At 45.1% G+C, this 21,409-nt stretch overlaps 1 protein-coding gene across 4 annotated transcripts in view; it reads right to left on the reverse strand.

Annotated features, from left to right (window-relative positions):
- The window catches only part of LOC118581709 (neuroendocrine protein 7B2), a 46,329-nt gene extending 25,820 nt beyond the window's left edge, over positions 1-20,509 (reverse strand). The window contains exons 1-2 of one of the 4 annotated variants that reach the window (XM_036184185.1): positions 20,444-20,509; positions 18,376-18,608 (exon numbers count right to left, since the gene is read on the reverse strand). In XM_036184185.1, the coding sequence (XP_036040078.1) occupies positions 18,376-18,608; positions 20,444-20,469 (259 nt within the window). In that variant the 5' untranslated portion in view covers positions 20,470-20,509. Of the gene's footprint in view, positions 1-18,375; positions 18,609-20,007; positions 20,178-20,443 lie in introns of those variants that run through there. The other 3 variants (XM_036184187.1, XM_036184186.1, XM_036184188.1) reach the window with 3 other exon arrangements.
- Between the last annotated feature and the right edge of the window lie 900 nt (positions 20,510-21,409).

A 21,409-nucleotide genomic window follows, 5' to 3' on the forward strand; every position in this document is an offset into this window, starting at 1 on the left:
CAAACAGAACATTCTTTTCTGTTTCTGACTTTTAGCAGATACTACCATTAAAAGAAAATCTGGGGCTGGAGAGATGGCTCAGAGGTTAAGAGCACTGGCTGTTCTTCCAGAGGTCCTGAGTTCAATTCCCAGCAACCACAAGGTGACTCACAATCATCTGTAATGAGATCTGGTGTCCTCTTCTGGCCTGCAGGCATACATGCAGGCAGAACATTGTATACATAATAAATAAATAAATCTTAAAAAAAAAAATTCTCTAGCTTGTGGCTTTCCCATCTCCACAAACAATCCCAACTTCTTCCTTATGTACCCATGTCATCTCTGCCTGGCAATCGTCATTAGGTATAAAGCAGCAACAGAAAAAAAAAAAATGACTAGGCACTTGTCATTTATCAATCATATGTCAGGCACCACAGCTGGACCTAAGGCGTGAGACAGGAAATGCATTGATCACAAAGGTGAGGGGCGGGGCATGAGGAACTCAAGCTATGGCGGCCAGAAGAGGGATGGGAGGCAACACACAGTCAGCAAGACAGGGCAAACACCACTTAGCTAACCCTTTGGATTTCTCTCCTACCCACGCATGATAATACAGGTGATTCAAGTTCATAAATAACAGAGAACTTACGTCTCCATCAATCATCCTCACCAGGACTTTAACCAGAGTTAACTAGGAGCATCAACAGCCTGGGAAAGTTTCAATCTCTTATACATTTTGGAATAGTAGACTGAAACGTGGTCTGACAGCAAAATAGCATAAACCTCATATAGAATAGAAAATTGTCTGGTAGCCTCATTTCAGAAAGTCCAAGGAAGCAGGTGAAACTCCGTTTTAGTAATTCATTTCCATCTAAGCATGTCCAGACCACTGTCATTCTAACATGCAATCAATATGAAACCAATGTAATAGCTACCACAGAGATGTTTTACATTCTTTTTCTACACTATCTTCAATAGAGCTTGTGTAGTTTGTATTAGGGAAGTTTGCAATTCAAGTGACCCACATGGCACATGCCTACTAGCCACATGGGGCTGGTGACCAGTGTGAGGAGTGGACAGGCATGCAGAGAAGGCTGTGTTGGGCTCTGAAAGCACAGTGTCTATAGACTGGCTTTCTGAGCTGGAATCTTGACTCCATCAAATTGGCTGCATGGCGTCATGTGTAAAGTGAAGACACTAAAAATGCCAACATTTGGGTGGCAGCATAAGGAGAAAATACTCTTCCTAAGGCTTTTTTCTGTTAATTCTGGCCAATATTAAACTTAATAAAAGTCAGCTGTGCTCATCATTTTACAACGCACATAACCTGTGCAACTTAAAACTTTATGTCAGCTATTTTCAACCTGTGGTGTGACCCCCACAGGGTTGTACTTCAGATATTATATTACGATTCATAACAGTAGCAAAATTACAGTGAGGAGGTGGCAATGAAAACGATTTTCTGGTTGGGGGTCACCACAAAATGAGGAACTGTATTAAAGGGTCACAGCACTGGTGACAATAACAGCGCACTTATTAAATGTCCATTTCCTCGATGCCCTTGGACTGAGGTGTGGATGAAGAACTAGTCAACGGCAACCTGAATGGGAATGGAGGTAAATGTACCTGGGCAACTTGCAAACTGTAAAGTGACAGAGGAGAAGACAAGTGTCCAGAAGGTTCCAGCCTGTCTCTGTGAGCTTCTTTTATAATGTACTGGAAACTCCCTAACAGCAAGCACTTGCTTTTCTCCAGGCTGATGTACAGAGGGTTTGCCTCTCATGAGATGTGGTTGGGGTTTTAGCTTTGTTTACCATTATCATGTGTATTGACATGTGAGTGTGCGCCGTAATGCATATGTGAAGGTCAGAAAACAACTGTGAAGTCTGTTTCCTTCTTCCAAATTTGTATGGTTCCAAGGATCAGACTCAGGTAGTCAGGCCTGCACAGGAAGTCTCCTTTACCTGCCCAGTCATTTCATGGGCCCCTGGAGTTAGCATTTTAAAGGAGCCCTGCTCAATTCCCCAAGACCAACTAACCTATTAGAAGATTCGAAATCTCTAATGGAAGTGACTTTTATTACTTTTCTACTGAGCAGTTTGTTTAATGGGTCATACAGGATTTTGAAGAAGAAAAGTTAATTTTTTATAAATTAAAACCATGTTTTAAATACTCTTCCGCTGTTCTGTACTTTTTATTTTGTTCCCCTTAGGATTGATTTGTTAAAAGTGTTGGAATTATCCAGGAAGCACTCCTGAGGGTGTTTGAAACCCATGATAAAAAACAAGGAGGGACACCCAGGTGACAGGATTGGCTATGACATTGGAAATGACTAAGCACGCCTTAGACCACAGGCTTGGGAGCCCTCCACCCTGCACTTTGTAGAGGCATGTGAATCCACTGCCCCTTGGTGCTTCACAGTCCCAATGAATGCTAAAACTGCCATCCAAGCTGACGAATCTGCAAATGGAATGACATTTCTTCAACTAACCAGGTTCTTCTGAGCCCAGACTTAGCTCTTAAAAAAAAAAAAAAAAAAAAAAAAAAAAAAAAAAAAAAAAAAAAAAAAAAGTGGCAGGAGCAGGCTAGAAACAAGGAAAAAAGGAATGTCTAATGCTGGTGTTATTATTTAAATAGACAGAATGGGTGAAGGTGTTGTTTCCCAAAATGACAACAAATTTTGTGGGCAATGGCATAGATTACTACGGTGTTCATTTTTACCCTTGATACAGGGACATTAGGCACTCTCTAGGAAAGGCCATTCTGATCACACACATTCCTCCGTTCACTTCAGGACAGTGATATGGATTTAAGGGATGTGGCAGGTGGGACATTTTGAAAATATTGTCCTCCCATGATGCTCCAGGGCTTCATTCACACCTGTATCTAACTCCCCCTTTGGCAAAGTATGCAGCAGAAGAATGACTGTTTAAAGAGCCTCTGAGAACAAACTGAAGACTGGAGAGTTGGGAGGAAAACCGGCCACAGTCTTCACCCTGGGCCTCAGTACCCCACACCCCGACCTCTTGGCTCTCTTTGGTGTTTCTCACATAGAACAGGAGTTCAGTGTCTGTGTATTTCCAGGATGGTCTCTGTCTTATGAGTTACAAAATGCTTCTCAGTACACACCAGGTGTCATTTATATAAACAAAAAGGTCTATCCCATCTCACAAGTCCTAAAAGTAGATTGACAGTGAAGTGAAATGAGACCCCTCATATGTATGAACTGCTTTAAAGGCCTTGCAGCTACCATTATTTCTTAATTCTGTGTATATGAGTGTTTTGCCTGTATGTGTGTGTATATATACACACACATATACATATACACATTGTGTGCCTGATGTCTGCAGAGGCCAGACAAGGGCACTGGGTTCCCTGAAACTGGAGCTAGAGACAGTTGTAAGGTGCCATGAGGGAGCTGGGAATCCAGCCTTGGTCATCTGGAATAGCAGTTAGTGATCTTAACCACTGAGCCATCTCTCCCATCCCTTTTGAAATTGCAAGTTAGTATTATTTTTCTTGACTTGGGGGATTCAAGTTACACAAACCTCAGGGCTCAGTGAACTTCAATCTGCTCTGGGTTGTTCCTGAAGCCGTCTATGAAGACCACCGTGACTTCTTCAGCTGCCATTACTTCAACTCCTACTCATTCAACACAAATATTAATATTACAGATCCACTAGCTCTGTAGCCATGCATAAATGACTCGAGTCTACTCAATTCTGCAACGTCAGTGTGATTGGATCTGATTCTTGCGATCCTGAGGGGAAGGAAGAAAGGATGAAACGAAGCTGTGCCTCCCAGATCCACATTGGCCCTGCACCAACAATTGCCATGTGGCCTTCAGCAAAGAACTTCTTCACCTCTGCAGACTCAATTTCCTATGAAATGAGGTTGGTGGACAGGAAATTCCCAAAGGTCCCACCCATCCCTTGGTTCTATCTAATGTGTCAGTTTGCTTCAGTGTGTCATTTCTCATCAGATATTCACAACAGCCCCAGGCACCAGGCAATGGAAGATCAGGACGAGCTTCAGGCCACAGATTAAGTATTCCTTCTGCTATGCTAAACTGAGGCATTTGCCAGCTCAATAGCAAATAAGGCTGATGTCATTGGTTTTGATGGCCTTCAGCTACGTCCTGTTGTCAGGCTGAGTCAAGGGTGACCAGGGACAGGGGAGCTGGTCTGTTTCTCTGGTGCCTTTATTTAAAACCTGTTCTTTTCTTCTCCCCAGCTTGACCTCCCCACTACTGCCAGCCTAGTCCTCGGTGGGGTCACATGAGTTATTAACAAATAGCCCTCACCAGCCCTAGATGTCCAGTGCACCAAACCCAAGCTCCTGGGAGGTCTAGGGCTCAGAAATCTCCTGTCTTAGTGTCCTGGACTCATGAAGAGCCATCATGTAGAAAGACATCATGTCGGGACATGGAGGTGCTCATGTCTCCTGCCAGGAAGTCAAGAAGGGTAGTACCAGTGAGTCTAGAATACCAGTAAGAGCATACCATCATCACAAAGAACACCGACAGGAGGTTCCATGTATATGGAACCACTGGGACAAGAAGCCCAGGGACAGAATCTAGATGAGTGCTCTTGGGGACCAGTGGAAGGGGAAGAAAGGTTGGGGAAAGGACAGGGATGGGGGACGACAAAGGGCATAGGGTTTCTTTCTGAGATGACAAAAATATTCTAAGATGGATTGTTGTGATAGGAATGTATTGAGAACCATGAAACTGTATACTTTATTAGGCAACTATATACAATGTAAAATATTGCCTCACAACTGTCATATATTTTAAACAAAAATGAAAAGGCCCTGACCTTCTCTGCCCCAGAACACACCACAAATGCATCAGGTCCACTCCTGATCATTGTCAATTTAGTTGCAAACTTGACAAACGGTGTCCCGTGGAGGCAAAGATTTCTCAGGCGCTCCTCACCCATCTTATGACCACTTTTTAATAGCCTCCTGCTCGCCAGAGCAATGGTTTCATTCTGAGCCAATGGCACCACCTGGTGGCCACCACACAATTCCAGCTCTGCTCCCATATTTTCACCCCAGTATCCTTCGAGGCATGCTAAAACCCTTCAAAGAACTTCTGTTACAAATGTGATGTGAAAACACAGAGCAGGCAATACGACAATGTGAGGTACAGTTATAGCTGACGAAGAAGGAACAGGGAACGCATCGTGTTGAACACTTCAAAGAATAGGAAACACAAATACATGCAACACACGGAAGGAAGATGTTCAGGTTTGCACATCATGGAATAAATGCTAATTAAAACAGTAGGATGTCACTTTTATCTGTCAAGGGGATTTTTTTAAGGGTGGTGCTCAGGGAAAACACTTCCCATGAGGAGAGAAGAGAGGGGGAGGGGACGGAAGGAAGGAGAGTGAGCGAGAGAGAAACACTACAAGTATCGGTTAAACAGTTGAGAGCAGCCTGACAGTAATTAGGAAACTGAAACGAAAAATATACAAAGATCTTGGCTGAATCATTCTTTTCCCAGAAATGTACACCCTAGGGAATTGATCAAGACTCTACATAAAGGACATGTACATATATATTCACCGAGGAAATATTTATGAAGATAACAAATCAGAAAAACTAAATGTCCACCACTTGGGGAATGTTTGCACTGTGTATATAATAGAATGTAATGCAGTTGCTAGATATAATGACATTGACTTGTTAGGATATAGAAAAACATTTTGCTGTAATATTAACTACAAAATACAGATAAATAATATTTATGAAAGCTGGGGAGATGGCCCAGTGGTTAAGAGCACTTACTGTTCTTGCAGAGGACCTGAGTTCAGTTCCTAGCACTCACAACAAGAAGCTTACAACCTTCTGTAACGCCTGCTGGAAGGGATCTGACCCAATCTTCTAGCCTCTGCCCTCATGTGTACATACCCCCCCACACACACACACAGAGGGAGGGAGGGAGGGAGAGGGGGGGGGGGAGAGAGAGAGAGAGAGAGAGAGAGAGAGAGAGAGAGAGAGAGAGAGAGAGAGAGGATTTTGAAAACCTTTATTTAAAGTGTTCTTTTAAGACTACCCATTAAGAGGAAATTATTACTAAAGTAAAAAAATCTCTACACACACACACACACACACACACACACACACACACACACACACAGATGCCAAAAGTGGAAACTTCTAAGAGGTACAACTGTAAACAAACTTTATTATTTTGTCCTAATGATTCACAGTGGCTTTTATCACTCATGATTAAAAAAAAAGACATTTAAAAATAATTACTGAGTACTTAAAGTTACTCCCCATATTTTGTTTTGAATGTGCAGTGGTAAGGAACAGAGATGGGTGGAAGAGGGGAAGGGTGAGGAAGGGGGTGGAAGGAGAGAGAAGGAGAGGAGAGAGAGGGAGAGGGAGGGAGGGAGGGAGAGGGAGAGAGAAGGAGGGGGGAAGAGAGGGAGAGAGAAGGGGAGATGGAGGGGTAGAGAGATCAAGCCTCTAGAGCAGTAAAACGTTCAACAGAAGGTTTTAACTTGCAAGGAACATTTAAAGTCATCTGGAGATGGTTTTAGCTCTCACTGGGGGAAATCTACTGCCCTCTAGTGGGCGAAGGCAAGGGATGAAGGCCATCAAGAGGAAATTCTGCAGCCTAGATGTTAACAGTGGTAAGGGTGCAAATTCTGCCCTAGAGTTAAACAGAAGTGATCCAAATCTAGATCCCATGCCCTTGAGCTGTCCATTCTTGGAAAACTGCTCATACGCTTCTATTATAAAACAGAAACATCCACATAGGATTTATGAGGACAAACTGTGTATAAAACACATAGTAGACCCAACATGAAGATTATTTCCTTTCTGCTAGAACATTTTCCTTTGGCTAAGTAGTTTACAGATTTCCTTTTACCCTTTTCATCGAGTCTCTATTCATTTCAAATATTTAAGAAACATAAACATTTATTTTTTTATATGAATGAATGTTTTGTTCACATACTTGTATGTACGTATGCATACCATTTGCATACCTGTGGAAGCCAGAAGAGGGCATCAGATTCCCAGGAGTGGAATTATAGATAGATGGTGGTGGGGCACCATATGGGTGCTCAGAACTGAACCTTGATCCTTTGAAAGAGCAGTGAGTGCTCTTAAGGACTGAGCCATCTCTCCAGCCCCCCACCCCAAACATATTTTTTATTGATAAGTGCTATATTTCCTCCTGATTCTAGAGCTTTAAGATTGGGTAGAAAGGGAGGCTGGAGAGATGGCTTAGCAGTTAAGAGCACTGGCTGCTCTTCCAGAGGACCCAGGTTCATTTCCCAGCACCCATATGGCAGTTCACACCTGTCTGTAACTCCACTTCCAGGGTACCTGACAGCCTCATACAGATATACATGCAGGCAAAATACCAATGTACATAAAATTATTTTTTAGAAGGTTGGGTAGAAATCTCCTCTCCTACAAGATGTACCCCACAGCCAGAAGGCTGCAGAGTATATGTCTCTCCTTCTTCTTCTTCTTCTTCTTCTTCTTCTTCTTCTTCTTCTTCTTCTTCTTCTTCTTCTTCTTCTTCTTCTTCTCCTCCTCCTCCTCCTCCTCCTCCTCCTCCTCCTCCTCCTCCTCCTCCTTCTTCTTTTGAGCTGAGGACCAAACCCAGGGACTGCCTTGCGCTTGCTAGACAAGCAGTCTACCATTGAGCTAAATCCCCAGCCCTTGCTGCTGAGTATCTGAGAGGCATGAGGGCACCAGAGGACACGAATGTCAATGTCACACGCATCTCCCATTATCCACAAACGCTGTATGTAAATCTTCAGGGACCCACCCAGCCATTTGGTTTGCTTATGTTTTTGTTTTTGCTGAGTGAACTCTATGGATCTGCTTCTAGACACGAAAAGTATTCTGTTGAAGCAGAGCTCAGAAGCCAAGTGATCCCTCATTCCTACCAGTTCCCCATCAACAACACTGCTGCTACCCAACAGAGCAAGGGCGTACTCGGCCAGTTGCCTCTCAGCCTCTCACACATTCAATGCCCTCCCTGAGGATGAGGGAGGAGATCTGACCTGCCTCACAGCACAGGTCTCCTGAGGCAGGGGCCTGAGCAGGCTTGAGAGTAAGGTAAGTAGGCTCCAGGAGGACCGTGAATAGGTACTGACAGCTTCCAATCTGGCCGGCTGGGAGTGAGCTGACCACTCCCTGCCTGCAGGCACATCTTGCCGGTCCATGGCCCAGACCCCAAGGCACCAAAACTCCGCCTGTAAAAAAAGCCAGAGGCACTTTCCAGGCTCCAGTGTGCTGTACACAGACCTAGTTAAATGAGGGCCGATGCCAACAGTCCTATTCACTGAGCACACATTAAAAGCCAGAGCCTTACAGTATTAGTGCAATGTGTCATTTTCTGTCAAATAACCGCTCTTCCTCCCTTTCTTTGTAAACACTTTTAGACAATAGCACCTGCATTGCTGCCATGTTTTTACACACTTCAGTGACCAAGAACTATTCAGGGTCTGGACAGACTCAACAGAAGTCCCTCCCCTCATCTGCTGAAGGCCTGGAAACACGGAAAGAAGGCAAGAGACAAGAGAAGAGACACGCTGGTTGGGTTCAGGAGACAGGCCCGCTCTGTGGTTTACAGCAAAGGAATTCTTCCCAGCAGGCCCCATCATTCCTGCTGCTGGTAGGGAAAACGTTAGTCATTCACGTTTATCCAAACTGTGCAGGGCTTGTTGACACAAGCCTTCTGCACTGTCCTATTAGGAGGATGGCATTAGGAAGGTCTCCTGGGTCTTCCTCTGCAAGGCGGGCCAGTAGCCTAGGCTGCCTGTCCCCTCTGCCTCCTGCAAAGAAAAACTAGAACAGTTTCCTGGGGAGAATGATTACCAGTTCCCAAGTCCCCTCCTGGGAGAACCCGTCAGTACAGTCATCTCAGCCCCCAGGTGAGTGCCACTCTGCCTTGGTCAGGTCTCTCTCCTATGGGTTGAATGCCCTTCCCCCATCTGTGTACTGGGGATATTCTAAAATGCCATGAAGAGTCTGTACTTGTGCCAGGAGTGGAGGTGGGGTGTGGGGTGGGGTTGTAATCAAATGCATCACCTGGAAAAGGTACAGGTTCACTTCACAGAGTACTTGACCTCTGCTGAGTAACAAACAGTCAAATAGCAAGCCAAAGAGACACCAGCCTCCATCTGCTGGTCTTCTAATGGTGCTGGTAAGCTCTGTGAACAGGTTTGACCAACACAAGCAGAAACATATGGACTGTCCCAAAGCCAATACCACGGACCACGACTGCTGTCACCACTGAGGGGATATCCAGATGTGTGGGAGCCTCATCTGCAAGGAGAGGCATTAACGGACACCCTACCAGCAAGCACAGGATGAACTACGAGAGAGCCAGGAGTTTCCCTGTTTGAGCTTAGGGGGCTGGGCAATATAGACCACCTGCCACATTTACCAGTTTTTCTGACATAGACAAACCTGTTGACAGCCTCAAGTGCACCCAGTCTTTCCTGCCACCCCTGCCCCATAGCCATCCTGTATTGACACAAGAGCCAAAAAATGTTTTTCTTTACTTCTACTCAAACCCAAGTTCCCATGATATACATCCCCACAGAAGCTCAGCTCCAGTATGATGATGATGATTATTCCAGCTTCCCTGGTTCCCTGTTCCCAACAGAACTGTTTCTATAATAATCCACATATACAGGACTCTCAGCTTCTAGCCCAGTACACTACAGATGTGCATTAAAATGTTCATGTCCCTTCCCCCTTCTCAATTTTAGGCTCCTTACACTAGGGTTCAGGTCACAGTAGGAGATGTTGATGGGCCTGTTCCTTCTCTTTGCCATTCCTCATTTAGCCAGCCCTCTTCACTTGCTGGAATGAGGGGCTGAGCAAAAACATGGTTCATAGTTCCAGATCTTTCTTATTCCTATGGCTGCCCCTAGACTGAAGACCAATGGGACTGCCCTGGGGATAGGAAGGAACACAGCAATCACAACCTGCCCTGCCCCCTCATTTTCTAGAAAACCTCTGGATTCCTTTCATCAGAGTTGATGCTTCACAAAGAGGCTAAAAGACGGTAATGCCTGACTCGTGGTTGGTTTACAAAATTCTGAAAAGGCAAATTAGGACAGTATAACACAGGTTTTGAAACCTTTGAAGGCCAGAGTTCCTGGAACAATGTACAGACTTGGTAATTACTTGTTGACTGAATGAAAGTAGAAACACATTAGGGAACACCCTGATGGGATGCTCGTCAGGGAAGTGTAAATGGCCAGAGAGGTCAGCAAGTGGACAGTTTGCTTCCAGTTCACTGCTGGCCAACTCTCTTGATTCATCCTCACATTTGTCTTTCATCAGTCCCTCTGATGTTCATCTGTGACATGTTTCACTGTCGGCTTGGCATCCGTGAAATGATCATAAAGTCATCAGAGCAAGAAATGGGAAAGCAAGTCTGAGTGGGAAAAGCTGCTGCTCAGCCATCTTCACCAAGCTCTGTTCCTCTCTGTGGCCCCAGGGTCCTAACTCCTTTGTCACCACCAATAGGGTGCAGATAAGGCCAGTGGAACTGAGTCCTCCAAAGACGATTAGGCAACAATTAAGAGTGGTTTTCCTCGGGCCTGAGTTTAGCAGGACATGGAGAACTGGAAGACAGGACCACCTTCCAAACCTCAAGCTATTTACAACTGGAAATAAATACAGGGGGACAAAAGAAATAGCAAGCATAAGAATGATGCTCTGAGAGATGGGGATGGAGCCCAGAGGTAGAACATCTGCCCAGCAAGAGCAAGGACCTGGGTTTGATCCCTAGCATCATTAAACAAACAAACAAATGTATTTTGTGTTTGTGTAACATTTTTGAAGTTTTCAGAGTGCCTTGATGTACCTTAATTTAACAGTCATATCAGCACAGGGAGATGGACCAGACAGCTGATCTTCATTTTTGGACTGAGAAACTCAACTGTATAGTGAAGAGACTTCCTGACTCATCTGAGCATGGACTAGACTAGCCAGGCCTATCTCAGTGTACATTCTCAGCTGTACAACCCATCCATTCCTTACTCCCTGTGGTGGTTTGAAAGAAAACGGCACCCAAAGGGAATGGCACTATGGTATGGCCTTGTTGGAGTAGATGTGGTCTTGTTGGAGGAAGTGTATCACTGTGGAGGCAGGCTTTGAGGTCTCATATATGCTCACGCCACTCCCAGTGAGACAGACCACTTGCCTGTTAAGTTGTTCCCTGAGTCAAGATGTAGAACTCTCAGCTCCTTCTCCAGCATAATGTCTACCTGCATGCTGCCTTGCTTCCCACCATGATGATGATGGACCAAACCTCTGAACTGTAAGAGAGCCACAGTTAAATGTTTTACTTTATAAGAGTTGCTGTGGTTATGGTGTCTCTTCACAGCAATAGAAGGCTGAAGTAAGACACTCCCTGAACCCTAATCCCACATGCCTCTCCCTCTACTAAAAATCACAAAGCTCACAGTGGTCCATGTGCACACTCTGATTTAATTGCCATACCTAACTGTGGTCTGCTACACCTAGCCTCCTTCACTAACTCTTTATGGACTGTGGTGACCAAAATGTTTGCACCAATTTGTTCCAAAAGAGGGAAACTTGTCAGAACATTTGCTTCCGATAGCCTCAGGTCTTTGAAATACCAGCCACCCAAATCCACATGTGGTCTACCATGATGCCCAGCATCATTATAGTTTCTCAACTAAATAGCCCAGGATTATTCAAGTCTACAGGGATAGATATATTCAAACCTAACACAGCTGGCTTGCCAGCAAACTTATAAAACTCAAGCCACTGTGGGAAACTTTGAATAGTTTCAATCTTTATGGTGATTATATCAAATAAGACAGGTTAGAGGAAAGCAGTTTTGCAAACCATAAATGTTTCATAAAATTTAGTTACTGCTCTTCCATTTCCTACTTGTACATAATCCACTTTGTCAATTACCTGTGGAAAATCATTCATTGCAACTTCCCAGGTGACTCATCGTGCTTCTTGTTGGCTGGGTCTTTTCCCAGATGTCATGAATCAGATGACTTGACACAGGGTTCTAGTTTAAACACCATGGGATTTGCACAGATATGGGTTTTGGACAGATATCCCTGGCAGGAGAAACCCCAGGAGCCAAGGTTCACAAAGAACCAAGAAGCCTCCTGGGTTAAGCCCACACTACAGGAAAGAGGAAGGAGTTTCAGCCTGCCAACCCTGAGGTAATGCCTTACAAGTAAGTAGATGGGAAGGAGGGAGTGTAGTCTTTTATGCTTAATGCTTAGATTTTTCTCCGTGCCAAACTCTCATGTGAACCAAATGGAAAATGGGAAGGAAGAAAAGGGTTAGAAAAACAACAACAACAACAAAAAAAACCCCACGTTTTTCAAACCTCATTAGGATTTACAGGCAACAAAGTACACTGTCCCTATTTGGTTCATTCAGGCTATTGTCATAGAAATAGATCAGGTGCATGGTTTAAATGCTGTTTGTCTTCCAAGCTTCCACACATTGGGTGCTGGGTATGAAGAAGAATGAAATAAAATATAGAACTTTCAAGAAGGAGGGTTTGGTGGGACAGTGGGGTCTAGCTCAGACCCTGAACCCACAGATGGACACTAGCTGTACTACATACCCAGTGTTTATGTCTGCTCAATTAAGATATGTTTAAGTCTAAACCCAATGGGTGATGGAAAAGAGGCCTCCAAGAGCTCTCCTTTCCCTCTGCCGTGTGAGGACACCATTAGGAGTCAGCTACCTGTGAAGCTTGAGCACACTCTCATCAAACACTTTAGATCCAGACTTTCAAGAGCTGTGAGCAGGAACAATAGAGTAAGACACCCACCCGGTCTACTGGGTTCTTCTTAGTGCACCCCAGACGGACTAAGACAAGCTGGGCCCTAGATAAATAACTCCTCTACGTTAACAGCTGTTGAGCAGTGAACTTCACCTCCCTAATTATGCTGCTTTTCTATGCCCCTCTTTGACATCTGTGCTGGCTGGTTTTGTGTCAACTTGACACAAGCTGGAGTTATCTGAAAGGAAGGAAACTCAATTGAGAACACGCCTCCATAAGATGCTGTTGTAGGGCATATCCTAATTAGTGACTGATGAGGAAGGGCCCGGCCCATTGTGAGTGGTACTATGCCTGGGTTGGTGGTCCTGGGTTCTATAAGAAAGCATGCTGAGAAAGCCAGTAAGCGGCACCCCTCCATGGCCTCTGCATTAGCTCCTGCCTCCAGGTTCCTGCCCAGTTTGCATTTCTGTTCTGGTTTCCTTCAACGATGGACTACAATGTGGAAGAGGAAGCCAAATAAACCCTGTCCTCCCCAACTTTCTTCTGGTCATGGTGTTTCATCACAGCAATAGTAATCCTGACTAAGACAACATCATAAGAAAGTGATAATTATTTAGGGAATGAACTAAGATTTTATATTGTTTAAAATATGCACAATTCAAGCATAAGTCTGATCAAAGATAGTGACAATTTCTGCTTACTTATTAAAGTGCAAAAGCCCTTGTTTACAACTACTGAGTTTACCACCTTAAATTTGTGATTTTGGTTTGGAGACAAGGTTGCATTATGCACCCAGACTGGCCTGGAACTCACTACGTCAAGCAGGCTGCCCTCAAATTTATGATCCTCCTGCCTCCACCCAATTTTCCAGTGCTTGGATTACAGGTGTGTGCTGCCACATCTGGTTTGGGTGTATATTCCCTAGCAAATTGTTTTATTGAGGTGATTCATATTTCTCTACATTTTGTGCACACAGTAAGGCTGTATTTTGATTGCACTGTTGCAAAGACATAAGATGTTTATGAAGATTGGTTTTCCTAAGTCTTCTTCCCTTACCTGCTCTTTATCTTCGACTCTTTCTCTACATGGGTCCCCAGCAATTAGCACTTAAATGACTTTGAATCCCTCATATCTGAAAAGAATGACCTTAATAAAAATCTTCCCCCAGGTCTACACCACAAACTCCACATCCCTCCACCAGTCTTTGACTTGACCAGATTATTCTCGAAGTAAGTTTTTTTTTCTACCATCTATCTCCCGCGCCCCCATTACTGTCTCAACCACTGCGATGTGGGTTCGCCCCATGCCCCTGACTCTTCACAGAACTGGCTTTGTCCAAAGCTCTAAGGATTCCGGTGTGGCCACACCTATAGTCCCCCCCAAAGACACAGCGGTTCCTCTTTTTCTGGTCTTCCTTATGCTTCGTCTTTCTGACCAGTCTCTGTTCGCTTCTTTCTCTCACCCCCTTCCATGTTTTCAAACTCAGGGCTGCAAGCAAGCTAGGCAAACATCCTACAATGGAGCTACTTCCCCAGCCCCCAGTTCCTGTCTATCTGGCCTTTCTGTGTTGAGCATTTCAGGACTTTGTATTCGGTACTCTGTCTCCACATGTAATGTTTACTGGAACCTCATTCACACCATAGCCTCAGCCACTCCTAACATGGACATGATACCAAAAAGCCCTCCTTCACCCAGACATCTCTCCTGTGTTATGCCATCTTCACACCTCTTCCCAGACGCCCTGGATTGCCTTAAAGACAAATATTTTCATCTTCCCTATCCCACATGCATTTAAAACTTTCCTTATTATTCAGGTGGCTGATCCACACAGGAAGACTGAAACCATTTTCCAGGGTGTTCTTAAAGAATTTCAGTAGTGTGTGCGATCTTAAGATAGCCTCAAAGGATAGAGGCCAAACTGGAGGTCCAGATGTGGGCGAAGTGAGTAGCAAACATGTGTTCTCACTGATTCCTCTAGAGTGGGAAAAACCTAATAAGACTTTTTAGTCAAGGTATCTGGGGCAAAAGACAGCCGTATTCCTCCTTCCTCTAACTGCAGAGATAGATTATCCAGAAACAAAGCGAGGCTCCTTTTCTGCCTTTCCATGTTGACTCCCGTCTTCCTCCAGCCTTTGATCGGGAGGCAAATATTGCCACTCTGTGGCAAGGTGGAGGTACTGCAGCTCCTTTATTCAGCAAGCTCCTTAAAACCTGCCTGCCTTTCCAAGAATGTTATCCTAAGAAGGACTCCCCCGCATTTGATATATTTTTTTTAAGTCTCAACTCTCTTTATTTTGAAAAAAAAAATGAAGTCCCCAAAGTCAGTGTTTTAAAACATATCTTCGATATTTCTATGTTTAGCAATATAAATATACATTATTTAGAATCATCCAATGCTAATAGTTATTATACATGTCTGTCTTAACGGTTTAAAATTTAGTGTTATCACAGTGCTAAGTGTCCAGTGGCTTAAAGTGTAGGGGAAAGAAACAGCTGACACTGTGGCGGAACAGTTTGTTGTTGTTTTCTTATTTTTAACTCAAGGCTGTTGGTATTCTGTGAGCTAGACTATCTGTCCTGGTTTGATCCACCCCAATTCACCAAGAGTGTCAGCGAGCAGAGGCCTTAGCAAATGGCTCTCTGGGTCTGTCCTTGTGGCAGCCCGTAGCTTTGCTTGTCTCTGAGTGCAAAATGACAAGAGAAACAGTCAGATGTGTCACAGAGCTCCACGAGCTGGAGAAGATGGGCAGTGCCGAAACACCAGGTGCAGAGAGGCTGGGCAGTGCCGAAACACCAGGTGCAGAGAGGCTGGGCAGTGGCAATGTCAGAAACAGGATTGGGAACCCAGGAGGCAGGGGTAGGAGAAACTCAAGGTCATCCTTGGTTACGTGTTCGAGTCCAAAATGGGCTATATGGGATCCTGTCTCAAACACCCAATAAAGATGAACAAACCAGCAAAGATCGCACGCTGCGGCTAAAGCACAGAGAGGAGGTGTCTTGCGGTCCTCTTATTAACAGCTCTCATGACTGCATGTGAAGAGAACCTATGTCATCCGTAAGAAAATCACATTTCAGAGACCTTATGGAGATCACACACACTAAGGAAACAGTGTGGACATGACACAGACTCGGTTTCCCTGCCATCAAAGCTCATGCTGTCCTTTATATAGGGCCACTTTCTAGCGGTCTTTCTTTTGTCCTCTTGTCTTGCTTTTGGCCAAGAATTGATACATTTGGAAGATGCTCCTACTCAGCTGTTTTCAAGGTACCTGCAGAGAAGTACTTAAGCTAAATAGAAACAAAAAAATTAAATAACTTGCTAAATGACAACACCACCAATAAGTGATAGAGTTAGCATTTAAATTAGGGAGCTTTTGTAACAATTTTTTACTAATAACAACCACATTAAATATGTCTTGAAATTTACACATTTTATGGTCTCTCTAAAATTGGGGGGAGCACCTTTAAATGATTCTTTCTGATGCTTTTAGAGAATGGAAGGAGCTACACCACACAGCATGACGTAACTCTCTGAGCACACAATACAGACAGATGGATGAGTTGAAACAATGATATATTCATGCGAATAAGAAGTAGGCCATCCAATTAAAACCCAGGATGGACTGGGAAGAACTCAGGATTTGTATTTAGTTCTTGTTTCTATCTTTGGACTCTTTCCTGTCAGGCTTCACCTCAGCTATAAGAGGCAGAATTCTAATGCAAGAGTCTGCCTTTGCACACGGTGGAGACTGGAGATAACTGGGCTATCATCTTGGGTCAAAAAGGTGAGAAAGTCACTCCCATGATTCTGTTGGATTGCCCCGATCAGACTAAAGGGGCTTATCCTAGAGAAGTAAACTACTACAAAGAACGTTCTTATTCAGGATATTCTGCATGTTGTGAGACAGCATGCCTCTCAAGGGTGGCCTCTAAGACCCCAAAGGGGCTCAGCTGACAGCCATCAAGCAAAAGGGAACTTCGGTTAACAGCTGCATGGAAACAAAGTCTGCCGATCACCATAAAGAGATGAAAAGATCCCACACCAGCTTGGTTGTGTTGCCGATCAACACCTGAATTTAGCTTGGTATGACTCTGAATGGAGTGAGACAGCCAATACTGTGACCAGAGGTAACTGACAAGGGAAACCAATGACCGTCCTGTTAAGTGGCTAATGCTATGGTAATTCACTGCAGAGCCACAGTCAATGGAAGCACAAGTCAACAGTCATCCCTAGGGGAGAGTTGACTTCACTATGGCAGCTCATTACTTCAAGGGTAATGATGGGAACTCGTTAACTCCGATTTATGGTAACCCATGCTCTTTCATTCCTTCTTGCCTTTTCGTCACACTTCCCTGAGGATTTCCTATGCCAACTTCAAAACCCGGGTCAAATGATACTTCTAAGAAGCATTTCCTTATAGGCTCCCCCCATTCCTGACCAGTCTCCTCTCTTTGTTCCACGGAAGCAGTGTGTATCAGGATACACTGTAATGACCTTTGGCCAGTTCCCTTCTCCCAGTTAGCCTGGGTCATTTAGGCCAGAGCTGCCCCAGCATCCTGCAGAATGGCAGACACATGAAGGATGACACATAGTTGGATGCTGAGTGAAGAGAATGGGGTTCTGCATAAACAAGGCAGCAGGAAGAACCTTTTCCATGACAGCAGCAGAGCGATTAGCCATACACTTCACTGGCAGAGAAAGGGCAGATATTTACCATCTCAAAACTAAAGCATTAAATAAACAGGAACAGGTGACTGGTACCGTGAAGGCATTAGAGTCTCCCTAACAGAAGAATGGCAAGGAGTCCTATCTGATTTATCTTGCTACAAGTCATTTGCTGTAGTTGCATGCTTGCAGATTTAAATGATTTGGGTTAATCTACTCCTGAACTCAAATGTCAATCAAAATACACAGCAATTTCCATGGCTCAAATGGGAGTCATATATTAACACTATTCACAGCTAGCACAGACCTCTGGAGCAGACAGCATTGTAAGCTAATCACAGCAGGGAAAAGTATGCATCATCTATGCATCAGAAACAGCACTTTGCCTGATGTGGCTTTTGAGAGAATCCAACGTGAGAATTCATATTTTTCTATGAGATCCATTGCCCACTCCCAAGGGGAAGACTCTTTTTATATATAAGTAAGCAACAAATAAATGAAACACAGCTTTCAACTTGAAGTTTTATAAGAACATTACCAGGAACTTGGGAAACTGGAAAAATTCATCAGAGAGGTAGTCTTGTCATCCTCATGGATGTGTCATGTATGTACCACCATGCAGAACACAAAGGGGAAATAGGGCTGGGGATACAGCTTAGCCCACAGAGTGCTTGCTTAGTATGTGGCCCACAGCCCCAGCTTCCCTCCTCAGCTTCTCAGAAAGTTGAGCTCCCAACCCCCAAATCTTAGCACTTGGAAGGTAAAGGCAAGAGGATCAGGAGCTCAAGGTCATCCTTGACTACATAGGGAGTTCAAGGTGATCCTGGTCTACATGAGACAGCCCAAACAACAACAATACCCCCCCCCCCAAGTAAAACAAAAATCCCTAGTAAATGGAGGCAATAGCCTCAGAAATATAATGGAAACATCAGCAGCTAGGTACAGTGCATACCTTCAATACTCTGTGGCCCAACAAGATTCATGGCCTGGTGAGCGGGGTATTCCACACGTGGCCTGGCAATGCCCAGCTGCTCCATAACGCCATGGAGCAGCCTCTGGATGTCTGTTTCAGAGACCCGATCAGGAGTCCGTGGACTATAAGCGAATGCTGGATTCCAGTCGAACAGCAAGCAAAACAAAAGACCAGACAGCAGGACAGAGGCCATCCTTGGGGCCATTTTTAACCTGCAGAAGAAAGGACCAAGTCTATAACTTGGCCAAAACCGGCAACTGAAATAACACTACTGTGGTGATATAATCATGAATCACAAGTTGAGGCTGAAGGACCACCCTGAAAGGAGCCTACAGTGAAAAATTCTAGAAGTTTGCATTTGTGTCAAGTATCCAAGGCAGGTAGGAAACCCCTGTGGGAAAGCAGTAAAGAGGCCAACGTACCTAGGGTAAGCAAGTCCCTCTAACTTGCTACCTGAGACGGCTAAGCTGGAATAATGGTTCTCACACCCGTGGTTTGTTTTTCTTGCAATCTAAGCACTTTCAGTTTTGAGAAAAGGAGGGTGGTATTTTGAATTCCCCCAATTTAAAGGAAGAAGGAGTTAGGGAAATTTAAACAGTAAAAATTACCCCCCCCCGCCCCCCCTCCACACACAGAGTGAGAGAAAGTTCTGGAGTGGTGGCAAAGGGTGTTTAGCTCAGCAGACAAGCAATCCAAGAAGATCCTGAGCAGAAGTACTGTGCAGCTCAGATGCTGCCCTGCCATGTGGGAGGTGATATGAAAGACACCTGCTTCACTGTGCGCCACCTAGGTGATGTCGGGCAAGTACCACCCGCCCCCCCCCCCCCCCCCCCCCCCCCGCCTCCTCTTCTGCGGAATGAGGATAGTAACAACCTGTCTTACAGAGTTATTGTTAGACTAAAGATAAAATCATGGAAAGGAGCACGGAGCAATGCCAGGTACACAGTGAGACCCTGCGCTTCTATTCGGGTGTTGGTAGCATCCGTTCACAGTTCTAGAAGTTGAGGTCTGCGGAGGCGGCAGGGAGGGGAGGGAAGACAGTGAAATGGGGTGGGGGGGGGGGGGGGGCGGGGATATGTGGGCTGTCAACCTGCCCGACATGTTGCTGTCCATGGATATGCCTACAGAGCAAGGAAACAGTATTTACACAGCGTCCCTGGAAGCTGCTTGTTTTGAATGGGTGCTTCAGGCAACAGCCAGATAAACCTTTTTGAGCATTCACAGGAGTAGGGATTGAAACAGTGGGGAACAAGCCAAGCGTCGTTCCTAACACCGAAATAAATATTCATTTTAGCTAATTCCCCCCCCCCCCCCCCGCATCTAAAAGCCTTTCTTGGCCTTGCTCATCGCAGGGCCGAGGACGGCATAATCTACAGCTGTGATAAAAAGGGCCACATGCGGGCACCAGGCTCCATTATCTCCATCTTTCTCCCTGAACTCCGAATACAGGATGTTTTCTTTACTGACCAGCCAGCTGATGGACTACCCAATCGCGGCTCTCAGAACTCTTCCTCCTACCCCTCATATAGCCAACCCTTGTAATCCCCGCACCCATCCTTTGTCTGACCCCGGCCTTAAGTTCAAGGATTTCTGGAGGGCATCCTTCCCTACCTTACGAACCCAAGCTTTACGAACCCAAGCACTCCCGCGTTCTGCCGGCTGTCTAGCTTGGCTGCTTCCCTGCGGAGCTCACCGTAGGGCCGCCGGCGAGCCTGCTGCAATCTGGCCCAAAGCAGGGAACGGACGAGCTGGATAGCTCCTGCGTCACCTCCCTCAGCATCCTAGCCCCACCCTGGCCCCGCCCCTAGCAGGTGGAAGAGGCCTTCCCAGAGTTCCTGAAAGGCATTCCAGGCGCTAGCATCTCTGGCCAGGAGCCTGCACTTCAACCCCAGCAAGAGACCTCTCCAGTGCTCCCTTTCTGCATCAACCCTTACGGACGTCATTTACCTCCTTTATCAGTCTCGAGCAGCTACCTCAGTGTAGACCACCACTAGATAGCACACCTTCAATTTTGCCATCTTCTAGAATGACTTTTAAATTAGCTTACCAACGGTTTCCTGGTGGCATGTTCATAACCTCTTTTCTTGTATCTTTTCCTTATCCCCTCGCTTAAGCTTTCCTTTTCATAGTCCAATCTAGTCTCATGACCTACTCACACAAACGGTAGAAAACTTAAATGGCCCAGCTATGAGAGGAAACGTGCATCTGTCCTGAGTGTGGCAATGGCACGGGTGACTGGAAGTCCGAAGGGGTCCTGGTGACAGCGCCACCTCTACTGCACCTTTCTTAACCCCTCAGGGTGCTGTAAGCATTGCTTCTAAAGCTCACCATACTTCCAAGACATGCAGAATTTGCCCACGCAAACCTGGAATTTATTATATCTTGTGGTGCCAGTGATGGGACCCAGATTCCTATCCCTGAAAGAAACCAAGCAGACACCACAAAGCCCATCAAACAGCTAGGACTGAGTCCTGTGGGGAAACTTCTGGGAAACTGTAAGTTCCATGATGAGGTTAGAATTCAGCTCTCCTTGCTGCAAAGCAAACCCATTAGCATTTTAATGCAATGAAGAGAGGCAGGGAGACTTGTGAGAGGGCTTTCTGTGGAAAGCCAGGCAGCCTTCCCAGTGGTTTTTCTTCCCTGTGACAGTCTGCTGGCTCCAGGCTCAAAGCTTACGATGGTACGCAACATGTATTACTAATGAATACTGTTTATCCGCAAGTTTGCTTCAAAATCGGTCAGTTAGATTCAACCTAAGATTGGAAAAATGGGTTACTACATTTTGCTGGCCGTGTAGTTGCCTGAAACAAAAATGTCTATAATTCACATTGTGCTGTAATTTAGACAGGGTATGTAAGCCTTTATTCTGCTGACAAAGTGCTGAGAGAAAGAAAAGAATTTTATTTTGGCATACAACTGCTGAGATGTCAGCACACGATTGCTGGCACCACTAGTTTATGGACACACAGTAAGTCAGAACGTGGCGGTGGGAGCACATGGAGTAGGGATAAAC

The sequence above is a fragment of the Onychomys torridus genome, chromosome 4, assembly GCF_903995425.1.
Source record: "Onychomys torridus chromosome 4, mOncTor1.1, whole genome shotgun sequence".
In the NCBI taxonomy this organism is placed as follows: Eukaryota; Metazoa; Chordata; class Mammalia; order Rodentia; family Cricetidae; genus Onychomys; species Onychomys torridus.